General features: G+C 44.2%; 1 protein-coding gene across 2 annotated transcripts; it reads left to right on the forward strand.

The window, feature by feature from the left end:
- Positions 1-695: 695 nt before the first annotated feature.
- On the forward strand, positions 696-14,779 carry Snrpd3 (small nuclear ribonucleoprotein D3 polypeptide). Of its 2 annotated transcripts, XM_042666177.1 has the most exons (5): positions 698-804; positions 1,150-1,151; positions 1,522-1,663; positions 12,293-12,485; positions 14,567-14,779. In XM_042666177.1, the coding sequence occupies exons 3-5, from the start codon at positions 1,538-1,540 to the stop codon at positions 14,626-14,628; spliced, it is 381 nt and encodes a 126-aa protein (XP_042522111.1). In that variant the 5' UTR covers positions 698-804; positions 1,150-1,151; positions 1,522-1,537; the 3' UTR covers positions 14,629-14,779. The 2 variants fall into 2 exon arrangements, with proteins under 2 accessions (XP_042522110.1, XP_042522111.1); XM_042666176.1 differs by lacking the exon at positions 1,150-1,151 and having other exon boundaries at positions 696-804.
- Positions 14,780-15,038: the final 259 nt, after the last annotated feature.

Raw genomic sequence — 15,038 nt, forward strand, 5'->3', positions numbered from 1 at the left:
TGTCCCTGCCATTCACAGTCTCGACTTTTAGACGGTCCCGCCCTCTTTCTCAATCCTCGCTCTGATTCGCAGGCCCTTCCCTGACGTATTCCCAGGAAGCCACACCCCTTTCTCTCAACTCCGCCCGGAGGGCCGGGCGCGCGTGAACGCAGACTCTTTAGTGACTCTTCCCCTTTCCATCTCCAGACTTGTTTGCTTGCCACCCCAGGTGTCTGATTCTGTCTAATGTTTTATAGAGGCTCCAGGCAACCTTTCTCTAGCGGTCTTTATTTGTTCCGAGCCGGGCTCGGCTACACTCTACATCTCAGTTTGCTTTGTCTATATTTTTCCTTGCTTAAGATGCCCCTTACCTGACGATGACAGGATCCACAGGGTAACTTGTGAGGGGAGGCCCTGGCCCTCAGTCCCGCATCCTCTCGTTCCCGAGTCGAGGGTCCAAGCCCCGGATCTCCGCCTTGCTGTCCAGCCGGTCCTTGGTGTGGGGTGTTTGGAAGTGCAAGCATCCCCATCTCCTCGCCGGCTCACGGGTTGAGGTTTCCGGCAGCCCCGCCCGCCGTTATCTGCTGTCTCCGGACACCGGAACTGCAGTGCCCGAGCCCATGTTTCCTAGCCGGCGAGGTGAGGCAGTGGCGTAGATCAGACCGCGCTTCTAGCTGGGCGAAAGGAAAGGGGCGGGCCCTGCGCACGGCATTTTGGGAACGCTTGGCATTCTGGGAGCGCGGGGCCCGCCATTCGCTTGCCTCACGCTTTCGCCGTCGCAACATTTGTCCCAGAACCGAAGAGTAGGCGTGTAGGCCTCAGTCGGTGAGGAGAGGCCGAGGGCGGCCAGAGGAGACCGAGGGCGGGCAAGAGGAAGCCTTGGGGCTGGGAGCGGGAGAGGCTGGTGCTCAGCGGGGCTGGGAGAGGGAGGAGGGCGGGAAGTCTCGGGCACCCAAACATTGCCATCGCTTCTCTAGCTTTGGGAACGGTTATTGGTTTGCTCCCCAAATATGTGGTTTTTCACACTGTAACTCTCTGGGTCAGCGTTTTTCGAAGCATCCAGGCAAATCATCGTGAAATCGTTCCTCGCAGATTTTCTCTTTCTCCGAAAAGTCCCTGTGCATCTGTATCTTTTCCTGTCTCCTCGTGCCTCGCTGCTGCAGGCGTTAGAAGTTACTCGACTTTTAAACTTGTATGTTCCATCCATCTTGTAAATGCGACTGCTTTTTCACCGGATCTTGCAGTGTTCCCTCACTGGCTTCAGTATAAAATCCGAACTCGTGGCTGAAAGCCATGGATCCTCACCGAAGGAGCCAACCTCGTCTTCCCCTTGGTCTCTTAAACACACACGATGATTTCAATCTTCTCAATAAAAGGTTCTTAATGAGAACAAGTCAAGCACTGGTGGTTCTTCCTTTTCCATGATCATTTTCTGCTTATAGCATGATAACACTATGATGTTTTTCTCTTTTAGTTTTGGTTTTGTGGAATGCCAGGCTTTTTCAGTCTCTATAAGATGGCTTTTTGTCTTTCTCATTATAGCACTCTTCCTGCCAAGATGTCGATTGGTGTGCCAATTAAAGTCCTGCATGAAGCTGAGGGCCATATTGTTACATGTGAGACAAACACCGGTGAGGTATATCGAGGAAAGCTTATTGAAGCAGAGGACAACATGAACTGCCAGGTACTCTACTTTAGCTTGAGGCTATGGAGGGACTGTGGGCCTTTATCTTAGAGGTCAGTAAGGGAGTGATTTGAGCTGGAGGTCTGTATGAAGTTGTTCTCATTCATCAGTCATTTGTTGGATTGCTAACGTGTGACTGTTTCTTTTATAGCCTCTGGCACTGTGTGTGTGTATCTGTATATGTACAAGTATGTTGAGGGAGTGTGTGTGTGTGTTAGCCTGGGGCTTGAACTTGGCCTGAGTACTGTCCCTGAGCTGTTTTGTCCAAAGCTTGTGCTCTACAACTTGAGCCACAGTTGTTTTTGTTTTTTGTTTGTTTGTTTGTTTTTTGTCCCGTCGTGGGGCCTGAACTCTGTGCCTGCGTGCTGTCCCTCAGCTCTTTAACTCAAGGCTATCACTCTACCACTTGAGCCACAGTATCACTTCTGGCTTTTTTCTTTTTGCTTATTTGGTGCTGAGGAATCGAACCCAGGGCCTCATGCGTGCAAGGCAAGCGCTCAACCACTAGCCACCTTCCCAGCCCCTTGAGCCACATTTTTACATCTTTTTTTTGTGTGTGTGGTTAATTAGAAATAAGAGTCTTATGGCTTTTCTTGCCCAGACTTGCTTCAAACTTTGATCCCCAGGTATCAGCCTCCTGAATAGCTTGGATTATAGGCATGAGCCACAGGTGTCTGGCTCCCTTCCCCCCCTTTTTAAATTAGTATACATTAGTTGTGAAAGGGAAGGATTCTCTGGGACATTTCACTTATATATAAACATATCCTAATTAATTTCAACCCCCTCTTATCACTCTCCTTTACCTCTATAACCTCCTTTTTAAAACTGTTCAACCATATTCATGGTCATTTATCCCTCTTCTCTAAAAGAGACTTAGTCTCTAGGATTATTAATCCTGAATATCTAGTATTAAGTTTAACATTACAAAGTGTGTCAACATGCACACACATAAGCAGATACATAAGGTTGAATACATGCCTTAGAAGTAAGAGGGCCTGGGGCTGGGAAGGTGGCTCAGTGGTAGAGTGCTTGCCTTGCATGCCCGAGGCCCTGGGTTCGATTCCTAAGCACCACATAAGCAAAAAGGAAAAAGCCGGAAGTGGCGTTGTGGCTCAAGTGGTAGAGTGCTAGCCTTGAGCTGAAGAGCTGAGGGACAGTGCCCAGACCCAGAGTTCGGGCCCCACGACCAGACCAAAAAAAAAAAAGAAGAAGTAAGAGGGCCTTTGTAGCCAAGTACAAAGCCCAGTATTGCCAAAAAAGAAAAAAAAAGAAGTGTATGAACACTTTATGTATGTGTGCTGATATAGGCTTATTTGTGCTTTGCTTTGACAGTCACATCTGGCATTCTACCAGTGAGCTTCCTGCTTTTTAATTTGTGGTTAATTAAAGATAAGAGGCTCTTGGATTTGTCTGCCAAGATTCTCAGATCTCAGCTTTCTGAGCAGTTAGGCTATAGATGTGAGCTACTAGTGCCCAACTCAATACATAGTTTTTGTGTAAAAAAGGGGGGGGGGATGGTGTTGTTTGAGTCCTCTGAGGTATAGATTCTAAGACAATTAGATTTCTTGGAGAAATGGAAATGAAGGATAATAGTGAGGGAACAGAAATAGACAGGAAAGCTCAGTCTGGGATGATCTGATTGGGGAAAGAAGGGGAGAATGAGAAGAGGGTTGAGCAGCTCACACTGGCAGCTTTAGGGATGTCTCAGCCAGATAGAGATGGCTTCTGTGAGACAGAAGTGACCTAACTTCATTCAGTATTCCCATTGAGGGCAGTCATTGGCTGGTAGCTTCTGGAGGCTGGCCTCAAGGAAGTGCTGGGGAAGATCTTAGAAGTAGCAACTGAAGGCTGGCAGCTCCCCACACATCCTACAGCTTACTGTCTCCTGAATAGTATGAAGCAGCAGGGTCCTAATACTTCCCCAGTGATAATACTTGTCAAGACAAGGGTTATAAAGCATCAATAAGTTATTTGTGTGAACAGCCAGTTTTTTTTTTTTTGGTCAGTCATGGGGCTTGAACTCTGGGCCTGGGCACTGTCCCTCAGCTCTTCAACTCAAGGCTAATGCTCTACCATTGCACATGTTAACATATTCAGTATAACACCTTTTACTGTTTTCCAGATGAGAAAACAAAGTTGGAGATACTGTGTCTTATCTAGGGTCACATATACATCAAGTGTCTTGTAGAGTTTGTTCATTTATTTGTGATTTCTTTGTAGTTTTGAGCATCTATTGTCTCCTGCCAGATGGACCAATTTAAGCAGTTCCCTGGCATACAGGGTGGCAGACATCTGGTGACTTAGGTTAATCTTCAGTGTCTGAGAGATGGACCATTGGATGATGTGGGAGTGTTATCTTTTTAGGAGCTTGGACAGTGGTGGTAAAGGAACCTATGGCTTCATATATGGTATATACGTATTTACAACATGCCCAGTGTGGTTTTTTGTTTTGTTTTTTTGTCAATCCTGGGGCTTGAACTCAGGGCCTGGGCACTGTCCCTGAACTTCCTTTGCTAAGGATACCACTTGAGCCATAGCACCACTTCGGCTTTTTCTGTTTATGTGGTACTAAGGAATCAAACCCAGGGCTTTGTGAATACTAGGCAAGCATGCATGCCTAGAGGGATTGAGGAATCTTTTTTTTTTTTTTTTTGCTGGTTGTGGGACTTGAACTCTGGGCCTGGGTGCTGTCCTGCGCTCTTCAGCTCAGTGCTATTGCTCTACCACTTGAAACACAGCGCCACTTCCATCTTTTTCTGCTTATGTGGTGCTGAGGAATCAAACCCAGGGCCTTATGCATGCGAGGCAAGCACTCTACCACAGAGCCACCTTCCCAGCCCCAGTTGGGGAATCTTGATATATGGTTCTACCACTTGAGCCATAGTACCACTTCCAGTTTTCTAATGGTTAATTGGAGATAAGAGTCTCATGGACTTTCCTGCCAGGGCTGGCTTTGAACCATGATCTTCAGATCTCAGCCTCTTGAGTAGCTAGGATTATGGGCATGAGCCACCAGTGCCTGGCTTCTACTTGGCTTCTTTTAGCAGAGGGACCTAAGGAAGTACAGCAGACATTGTGCAGTTAAGTGTTCCTCCCATTTGTGAGCTGTCACTTCATAACTCCAGTCCTCTGGCTGACAGCATCCTTACCTATTTTAAGGCACTTTAGCTTGTTAAATAGAATGAAAAGCTTAGGGTAGTGACTCGTAATATATTTATTCAACTGCTGAATTTATATGATTAACTACTGAGCTCCCAGGGCCTAAGACTGTCCCAAGATGATACCATCAGGCCAGAGTTGTTATATACCTCAGATATACCAACTATAATGTCAAGTTGTCTGACCTGATAACTTCAGTGATCTCAGAATGCAGTCCCTGGGGGCTGGGAATGTAGCACAGTGGTAAGAGTGCTTACCTTGCATGCATGAGGCCCTGGGTTTGATTCCTTAGCACTACATAAGCAGAAAAAAGCCGGAAATGGCACTGTGGCTCAAGTGGCAGAGTGCTAGCCTTGAGCTGAAGAGCTGAGGGACAGCACCCAGGCCCAGAGTTCAGGCCCCACAACCCACAAAAAGAAAAAAAAAAGGAAAGAAATGCAGTCCCTGTAATGCAGAATAGACATACTGGTGTTAGATATGTCTAGAATCAGGTTGCAGATCACTACCTGCTGTGATTTAACTTTCGACCACCTTCACCCTCTGTCTTCCCTTGGCTCTTAGAGTCTATAATATAGGAAATGTGATAGGTGACTAGTAGGGACCAGTTACCTGCCTGTATTGTTTCGCTAGGACAACCACAACAAATTTTTGTAGACCAGGTGATATAACCAACCAAAGTCTGTTTTCTGAAATGTCTGAAGTCTGGAATCTGAGATGTTGCCTGGGTTAGTTCCTTATGAGGGAAGATTTTTTTTTTTTTTTAGCCTTTCTTTTAGTTATCAATGGCATCTTCTGTCTTTTTTTTTCCACAGTATTTTTTTTGGGGGGGGGGGGTCTTTTCTTTTTTGGCACTGGGGATTGAACCCAGGACATTGCACGTGCTAGGCAAGTGCTTTGCCACTGAGCTACTTCCCAGTCCCCTCTCGCCCCCTTTTTTGGTTGTGGGGCTTGAACTCTGGGCCTGAGCACTGTCCCTGAGCTCTTCAGCTCAAGGCTAGCATTCTACCACTTGAGCCACAGCACCACTTCCAGTTTTCTGGTGTTTTATTGGAGATAAGAGTCTCACGGACTTTCCTGCCTGGGCTGGCTTTGAACCGTGATCCTCAGATCTCAGCCTTCTGAGTAGCTAGGATTATAGGCATGAGCCACCAGCACCCGGTCTAGTCCCTTAATTGCTAACATGGTATATACCTAACATTGATAATGTATTTTTTTCAAACTGGCTGGATTTTTATATTGTTTTATTAAAATCTGCTTACAGAGGGCTGGGAAGGTGGCTCAGTGGTAGAGCGCTTGCCTTGCATGATCGAGGCCCTGGGTTCGATTCCTCAGCACCACATAAGCAAAAAGAAAAAAGCCGGAAGTGGCACTGTGGCTCAAGTGGTAGAGCACTAGCCTTGAGCTGAAGAGCTGAGGGACAGAGCCCAGGCCCAGAGTTCAGGCCCCACGACCGACAAAAAAAATAACAACAACAACAAAAAAAGAATGTTTCCTTGTTGGGAATGTGGCTGAGCAGTAGAGTACTTGCCTAGCATGCATGAAGCCCTGGGTTTGATTCTTCAGTATCACATAAACAGAAAAAACCAGAAATGGCACTGTAGCTCAAGTGGTAGAGTGCTAGCCTTGAGCAAAAGGAGCTTAGGGGCAGTGCCCGGGCCCTGAGTTCAAGCCCCAGAACTGGCAAGGAGGGAGGGGAGAAAGGAAAAAAGGAAAAGAAATTTTAAAAAAAAAATTGTGGGAGGGGTCTGGTCATGGGGCCTGAACTCTGGGCCTGGGCACTGTCTCTCAGCTCTTCAGCTCAAGGCTAGCGCTCTACCACTTGAGCCACAACGCCGCTTCCAGCTTTTTTCTTTTTGCTTATGTGTGCTGAGGAATCGAACCCAGGGCCTCATGCATGCAAGGCAAGCTCTCTACCACTGAGCCACCTTCCCAGCCCCTAAAAAAATACTTCTAGTCAGACATTTGATAAAGTATTAAAAACCATCAGGGGCTAGGGATATAGCTCAGTGATAGAGCACTTGCCCAGCATCACAGAAATAAATACTAGAAATGCTATGGGGAATAATAAGCATATAAGTTTTATTTTGTTATCTAGGCGGTTTTCTGTAGCCTTTTGGGGGAGTCCTTCATAGTTGCAGAACTTTTGGTAGTGCTAAGAATCCTCTGTTCCAACTATGGACAGTGTTCAAGCACTTAGGATATCACATACTTTTTTATGATGGAAGGTTATTATATTTAGTATATATTCTTTTCAGGAAGTGTTACTGTGCCAATTAAGTAGACACTTATTATGCAAAAATGATAGCATTATTAATAATCAGGCATGCAGGTTAATAAACAATAAAAACCATCTATCTGAATATGGTAGGTAATGCCTGTAATCCTAGTTATGAAAGTAGAGATGAAGAAGATTATAGTTTGAGGCCACGCTGGACAAAATCTCAACAAAAAACCAGCCAGGTATGGTAATACATACCTGTAATCTAAGTGGTGTGGAAGCATGAGTAGCGCTCATCATAGTCTGAAGTTTGGCCCTGCAAAAAGCTTGAGATTCCTGAAAATAACCGAAAGCAAAAAGGGCTGGAGGCGTGGCTTAAGGCTCCTACAATACCACCAAGAAAGAAAAAAATGTCCAAAGTTGGAAATAAAATTAATGATGCTGGGCTGGGAAGGTGGCTCAGTGGTGGAGTGCTTGCCTTGCATGCATGTGGCCCTGGGTTTGATTCCTCAGCACCACATAAGCAAAAAGAAAAAAGCCAGAAGTGGCCCTGTGGCTCAAGTGGTAGAGCACTAGCCTTGAGCTGAAGAGCTGAGGGACAGCGCCCAGGCCCAGAGTTCAGGCCCCACAACCAGACCCCCCAAAAAAAATTAATGATGCTATTGAAGGGTTCTTTGCTGCACTGCCAGTAGAAGTGTAAACTAGTATATTTTTTTTTCCTGGAAATGCATGTATTTAACGTGTTAGTATGTATGAATTTTTTTTTTTTTTTTGCCAGTCCTGGGGCTTGTATTCAGGGCCTGGGTACTGTCCCTAAGCTGCTTTTGCTCAAGGCTGGCACTCTACCACTTAAGCCACAGTGCCACTTCCAGCTTTTTCTGTTTATGTGGTACTGAGGACCTTGAACCCAGGGCTTTATGCGTGCTAGGCAAGAACTGGATCACTAAAGCACACTCCTAGCCCCATATGGATAAATTTTTGTGCCGTTTTGTGTAGGAGTTCTATTTCTAGGAACCAGTTCAAAATTGTGGACAAAAGTTTATGTGCCAGGAATATCATAGTACTATTTAAAACTGAAAGCCAAAGTATCTTTTACTAGAACTTAATAAAATTACTTGTTGGAAGTGGCGCTGTGGCTCAAGTGGTAGAGCGCTAGCCTTGAGCTGAAGAGCTGAGGGACAGCGCCCAGGCCCAGAGTTCAAGCCCCACAACCAAAAATAAATAAATAAATAAATAAAATAAAATAAAATTACTTGTTTTTGAAATGGTAATTGGGCACGGTAGAAAATGAGTGTCTGTTAAGTTTATGGTAAATATAAAGAAAGAAGAGAATAATGGCTAAGTGCTTGTAGGTTTGAAACCAGCCAGGGTAGACAAATCCAAGAGACTCTTATCTCCAACTAACCAGCAAAAACCCTAGAAGTGAAAGTATGGGTCAAGTGATAGAGCTCCAACCTTGAGGGAAAAAGCTCAGTGAGGATATGAGGTCCTGGGTCTAAAAAGAAGACAGTATTGGTCAAATCAGTTTCACTGTACACAAAGTGACCAGATTCTGTATTGGGAAAAAGTGGTTAATAGGTTCTGCCAAAAGCTGAGACTTTGATGTGACTCTTCATCACTGAGATTACTGGTTAAATGACCCTACATCCAGCTCTTTGCTGCTTAATTGAAGATATGTCTCTTGGATTTGTCTGCCTGGACTGGCTTTGAACTTAGGTCCTCAGATCTCAGCTTCTTGAGTTGCAAGGATTATAGGCATGAGCCATCTGTGTCCAACTTATTTTAAACTTTTGAGTTTTAAAAGTGAAATATGATAGAATATCTTTAAACTATACACATTATTTTCTGGATTGATTTTTTTTTTTTTTTCTTTTTTTGCCAGTCTGGGGGCTTGAACTCAGGGCCTGGGCACTGTCTCTGAGCTTCTTTTTGCTCAAGGCTAGCACTCTACCACTTGAGCCACAGCACCACTGCTGGACTTTTCTGTTTATGTGGTACTGAAGAATTGAACCCAGGGCTTCATGTAAGCACTCCTAAGCCACATTCCCAACTCCCTATTTTAGAGTAGATTGCATTCATTGTACTTCTTTGCCCTTACCCTACAACACTTGGGTGTAAGTGGATGGTATAAGCTGGTATTCCAGTGGCAACTAAACATCATGGCAACTAAATTGTGTGTGTGTGAACTTGTCCTATAGAGTGTAAACTTTTATTTTGTTTTGTTTTGTTTTTTTTGCCAGTCATGGGGCTTGGGCGCTGTCCCTCAGCTCTTCAGCTCAAGGCTAGCACTCTATCTCTTGAGCCACAGCACCACTTCCGGCTTGCTTTGCTTATGTGGTGCTGAGGAATGGAGCCCAGGGCCTCATGCATGCAAGGCAAGCACTCTGCCACTGAACCACCTTTCCAGCCCCAGAGTGTATACTTTTAGTATGTTGATAGTCCTGAACAGTTTGAAAAGCCATTTCAAACTCACTTTCCTACTGTATTGTCAACATTGCTTACTACTGATACCACATTTTTTAGGGATGTGCCCCACATCAAGCAAGCCATCAGTTCTATAGTGTTCCACAGTTGGGTGTCCCCATTAGTCAGTACTGGCACTATCTGTATGGAGATAGCGTCAGATATCACAGTTCAAGAACTTAGTCCTCAATACTGCCCCTGTTAGGTACCAACTGCAAGCCCCAGATTGTTTTGCCTGCCCTTCTGGCCAACTGCTTATAAAATTTGGGATTCTTACCCAGGTTTTGATTAGTTGGCTCAAGCAGCTCATAACTTGGAAAAAACACTTAAATGTTTACCAGCTTATAAGGATATTGCAAAGGATACAGATGAAGAGGTAGATGTGTAGGGCAAGATATGGAGGAAGGCTGTGGAGCTTCCTTCCCTTCCTTAGATGCACAGCCTCCAGAAATCTCCACATGATCTGTTAACTGTGGGCTTTCTAGTTCTTATTCTCTAGGGTTTTATGAAAATTTCCATTGCATAGGCCCAACTGAAGCATGGTGGCCATGTAGAATGAAGGTTTGAGCTAATGCTAATAAAGAGGGAGGCACTCCCCCTGCCCTTCTTTTTTTTTTTTTCTTTTTAAGTACCTGAAGATAAACCTAGAGCTTTGTGCATCTAAGCAAGTACCCTACGCTTTTTTGCTCAAGGCTAGCACTCTACCACTTGAGCCATACCTCCACTTCTGGCTTTGTACTGATTAAGTGTAGATTTTCCTGCAATGGCCGGCTTCTGAACTGAGATCCTCAAATCTTAACCCCCTGAATAGTTAGAATTACAGGCATAAACCACTGGTACCAGTCTAGACATTTTAACTGTCAGTTATGTGTGACATTTCCTAAACTGCTGTTATTTGATAGGTAATTGTTACAATATTTAGACTTTGTCTTGCTTGATTTTCTCTTTAGCAATTCTAGGAAATATATAGTTTGTTGCAGTGGTTAAGAGTATAGATTTAAGCCAGGTGCCGGTGGCTCACGCCTGTAATCCTAGCTACTCAGGAGGCTGAGATATGAGGATCGTGGTTCAAAGCCAGCCTGGGCAGGAAAGTCTGTGAAACTCTTATCTCCAATAAACCACCAGAAAACCGGAAGTAGCACTGTAGCTCAAGTGGTAGAGCACTCGCCTTGAGCTGAAGAGCTCAGGGACAGCAATCAGGCCCAGAGTTCAAGCCCCACAACCAACAACAACAACAACAAAAAAAGAGTATAGATTTAGGGTCAGACCTGGGTTCAGACTCCAGCCAAGCAACATAGGTGGCACTGTGACTTTGAGCAGTAGATAAAGTGAAGAAGTTAATATCTAATCTGTATTCAGGAAATATTGGCCTTGTACTTTTCTCATAGGGGAGAGAACTGGGACTCAAAATTCTGGAGATATATTCTGGCTTGTACCTGGCAGAAGCTGCTCTTGTTATAGGCCTTTAGGCCATTTCTGTGTCTTCTGAGAAGCCACAAATGTATCTGGTATTATGGAGTCTGGATGGGATTGAGGTTTCTCTATAGGATAGACCAACCATAACTGTATTTATGTTTATTTGTGGCACCAGAGGTTGTATATTCTTTAAGGAGGGAAGCTATATGGCAAGGACTTTGGAACTGTGTGAAAATTTAAAGAAGTAGGGGTATTGTTGAGTCCCCAGGTTGACAGGGAACACAAAAGCCCTGTTGCCCTGACGGTAAAACAGGAGCAGTAAATGGAAGCTCTGGAAACCATTCTAGCTACATAGATAAGAGCAGGGACAGCCCCAGAGCACTGCTGGTCTTTTCTCACGCTTGAGTTTTTAAGCAGAAACCAACTGGTCAGTTAGTGCTTGAAGGACAAGTGAGTGTACGATGGCAACAAGCAGAAGAGAAATCAAAGAAGACAGAACATCTCTGCCATGTGGACATTACCCATCTGGATAAATTATAGTCCTCTCATCCAGATGACTCATAAAGCTACTTCTGGTACACATGGCACCTATTGAATTTAGTACTGGCAGATTTGTGTTACCTTTCCATACCCTGTAAGCCTCCAGGCTGGTTTTTCCTAGAGGCCCCTTCCTCCATCTATTCATGTTATCTATTTAAGGAGCTGCCGTAGTTCTGGCAATTTTTCTTCTGTCCACAACTTTGAGTGATACCCTTGATCTCATATTCCTGCTGAGGTTTTTGTTTTCCATGTGGAAGCTCTTATATTGCAGGTCTGGAGAACAGGCACTACTGCCTCTACTTCTTAGTCCCTTATTATTTGCCCTTTCTAAAACACATACTTTGTGAGAGTCAGAACTGTGTCTGGTATAGGCTCATGACTTTCAAGGTGGTTTTTGTGGTCTTAAGTACCAGGTGGTTGGTTGCATGGGAGGATGTGAGTTGAAACCCAGTTAGGGCTCAACAAAATCAACAGCTCTTCACACACTGACTCAGGAAGCAATACTGGCTTAGCCAGTTCTAATCTGGAATCCTCAGCTTTCCACCTGTTTGACCTTGGACAAGTGTCTAGAATTTTTGTTTTGTTTTTAATATGTAAAAATGGGAGAGTTTACACCTGCCCTGGACATGTTGTGAAAACCATTTATGTGAGGTTCTTTATGAAGTCCCTGGGGCCACACATGAAACACAAACTCTTAGTATGTTTTACCAGCTCTATCTCTTTTATGTCACAATGTCAGTTTTTGCATTTCTAGACTTTCTGGTCAAAGCTTCCCCTTTTTATGTATCTGAGTACCATTGACCTTACTGATGAGCCTGGTGATTTCCTTCCAGATGTCCAACATCACAGTCACGTACAGAGATGGCCGAGTGGCACAGCTGGAGCAGGTATACATCCGTGGCAGCAAGATCCGCTTTCTGATATTGCCTGATATGCTAAAAAATGCACCAATGTTAAAGAGCATGAAAAATAAAAACCAAGGCTCGGGGGCTGGCCGTGGAAAAGCTGCTATTCTGAAGGCCCAAGGTAGGTGCCCCTCTTGCTCTGCTTGCTCTGGTTTTAAAATAGGGGCTTACCTTGCATCTTTGAGGAAAGAGCCCTGTTATTGCCTGGGACAGGAATGAACCAGATTTCAGCTGTCTCCCCACTCCCAGCCTTGCTAGGCCATGAGGAGTGAGGGGAACCTTACCCTTGTAGTTGCTTTGTCTCACCTGATCCAAATACAAGGCTTAATGCAAAATCCAAAGTTAGCTCCTTAGGGAAAAAGTGAAGTCCTTGTTTAATTGAAAGAAAACGAGTCCTATAATGGATTTCTAGAAGGTACTTCCCTTTGCAAAAATTCTGTAAGGAACCTGGGAAGGCTTGCTCTTATCTAGTGTGCTTTGCAGACTCCCTAGTGGGGTAGCATTCCTACAGAGAATGGGTAATGTGTTGATACCCAGCATAGTTCCAGATAAACAAGCAGGTATGAGCCAGCCTTTAAATACTGTTGGGGCTGGGCTTCTAGTTTCAAGGCTTCTTAAGTTTGAAAAGAAATCCTTCCTTTAGCACATATTATAAGTGGTACCAATCTGTCCCCAGTGACTCAGAGCCTGTAAGTTCTGTCATTAATCAGATGAGGAAGCAAGTGTGGTCCTTAGTAACTGCCTTAGTGAGGTCTGGCAGTATGGCTGAAGATGAAGTCCTTGGCTTCAAACTCGAATACCACCAAAAAATGAAGACACTTTCTTCATACTTGGGGAAATGATTAGTAGATGGGGAAGTCCCTGGACTCCATCAGTAGCTTTAGGTGAATGTTTTCATGTGAGGTAGCTTTTGAGTTTAAAGTCTAATCCTTCAAAATGCCCTGGTTGGAGGGCAGGTGGGTGGAGAGACCCGATGAGAAAACCTTGCTCTTCATCTCCTTGGAGATACGCTGCCCTCATTGTCATAGAGTGGCTGGCTATTCCATCTTCCCAGCCAAAGGGACACCAATGTAGCATACTGCTACATTAGCAAGAACTTGGTGGTAATTGCTCAGATCTACTGACTCCTGCCTGGGCCACCTGTGCTTCTCTCAGGCCCTGACTCTAGTCTTATCAGCAGGTGTGTAGGTTTCTGTGCGGTTTTCTTCTCCCTTTAATATAGCCCCAGGCTGTCTGGGAGAGCAGAGAGTAATAAGACTCCTGTTAATATACATCCAAATATTTCATCTGTTCTGCAAATCTTCTTGTACCCTCCTAGATCCCTTGGGTCACAGAGAACAACAGTGTTCTTTTGTTCTTTGTATGAGATGGTTATTTTATCCTTGCTATTAAATATATCTTTTATACAGAGACACTCGAAAGAATTCTTTAAATTTGCTACCAGAATTAACAGATGTTAACATTTAACACTTAATATACTTTAGAATAATAAAAATGAGCCAGGTATCTATGGCATATGCCTGTAATCCTAACTACTCAAGAGGCTGAGATCTAAGCATCATAATTCAAATCCAGCCTAGGCAGGAAATTTTTTTTTTGCAGGGAGAGGGGTCGGTGGTCATGGGGCTTGAACTTTGGGTCTGGGTGCTATCCCTGAGCTCTTCAGTTCAAGTCTAGCGCTCTACCACTTGAGCTACACCACCACTTCCAGTTTTCTGGTGGTTAATTGAAGAGTCTCATGGACTTTCATGCCTGGGCTGGCTTTGAACCATGATCCTCAGATCTCAGCCTCCTGAGTAGCTAGGATTACAGGCATGAACCACCAGCACCTGGCTTAGGAAATCTTATATCCAATTAACTACCAGAAAACAGAAAGTGATGCTGTGGCTCAAAGTGGTAGAGTGCTAGCTTTCAGTGAAAAGCTCAAGACCCTGAGTTTATTTAAAAAAAAAAAAGAATATTAAACGCATCTATAATGGTTTAGTAGCTCACCCTAGACCAACTCTGAGAATTCATCTCTCTGTGGTTCTCAGACTATCTTTGCTGTGGGTGCTGGCTGCTAGTGTTAGCCCTTCTTTGGGTCTCCACACTGCCTGTGAAGTATAAAGGACTAAAGTGGTGTTGGACCAGGTGTGGCCTTTGATATCCATTCCAGAGCTAATGTCCAGGGCTCCATTGACCTGTCTTTGTTGTCTCTTCCAGTGGCTGCAAGAGGAAGAGGACGTGGAATGGGACGTGGAAACATCTTCCAGAAACGAAGATAATTTTCTCTGTAAAACAGAACTTAGCCTTTTCTTTTTCTGTAGATTATCTGAGTTTATCTGGGTGGGTACCTATATGTATGTTTTCTTTTGACATCATTTTTTTTAGATCAGAAGAACTGTTAAACTAAATAAATCTGATTATGTTGTTTGGGTTTTTTGACTGTATGTTCATTTAGGAATTTGCTTTGGTAGTGGGTTAAGTTTTGACACCCTAGAAGATCTGGGAGAATGCCAGCATTTTGAAATAGCAGTTACTGATGAATTCAAGCTTCTATTCCAGGCCTTATGAGTTACCAGAGCATCTCCTTGTTGTCGCTAATATAGAAAAAAAAAATAACTAAAAAGGATAAGTGGGTATACAAAGTAAATAACTGTGACCAGAAAAGACAAATATTGAAAGAGCTGCTTGA

This window comes from Dipodomys spectabilis, unplaced genomic scaffold (assembly GCF_019054845.1).
Source record: "Dipodomys spectabilis isolate Male_0828 unplaced genomic scaffold, ASM1905484v1 ptg000363l, whole genome shotgun sequence".
Taxonomy (NCBI): domain Eukaryota; kingdom Metazoa; phylum Chordata; class Mammalia; order Rodentia; family Heteromyidae; genus Dipodomys; species Dipodomys spectabilis.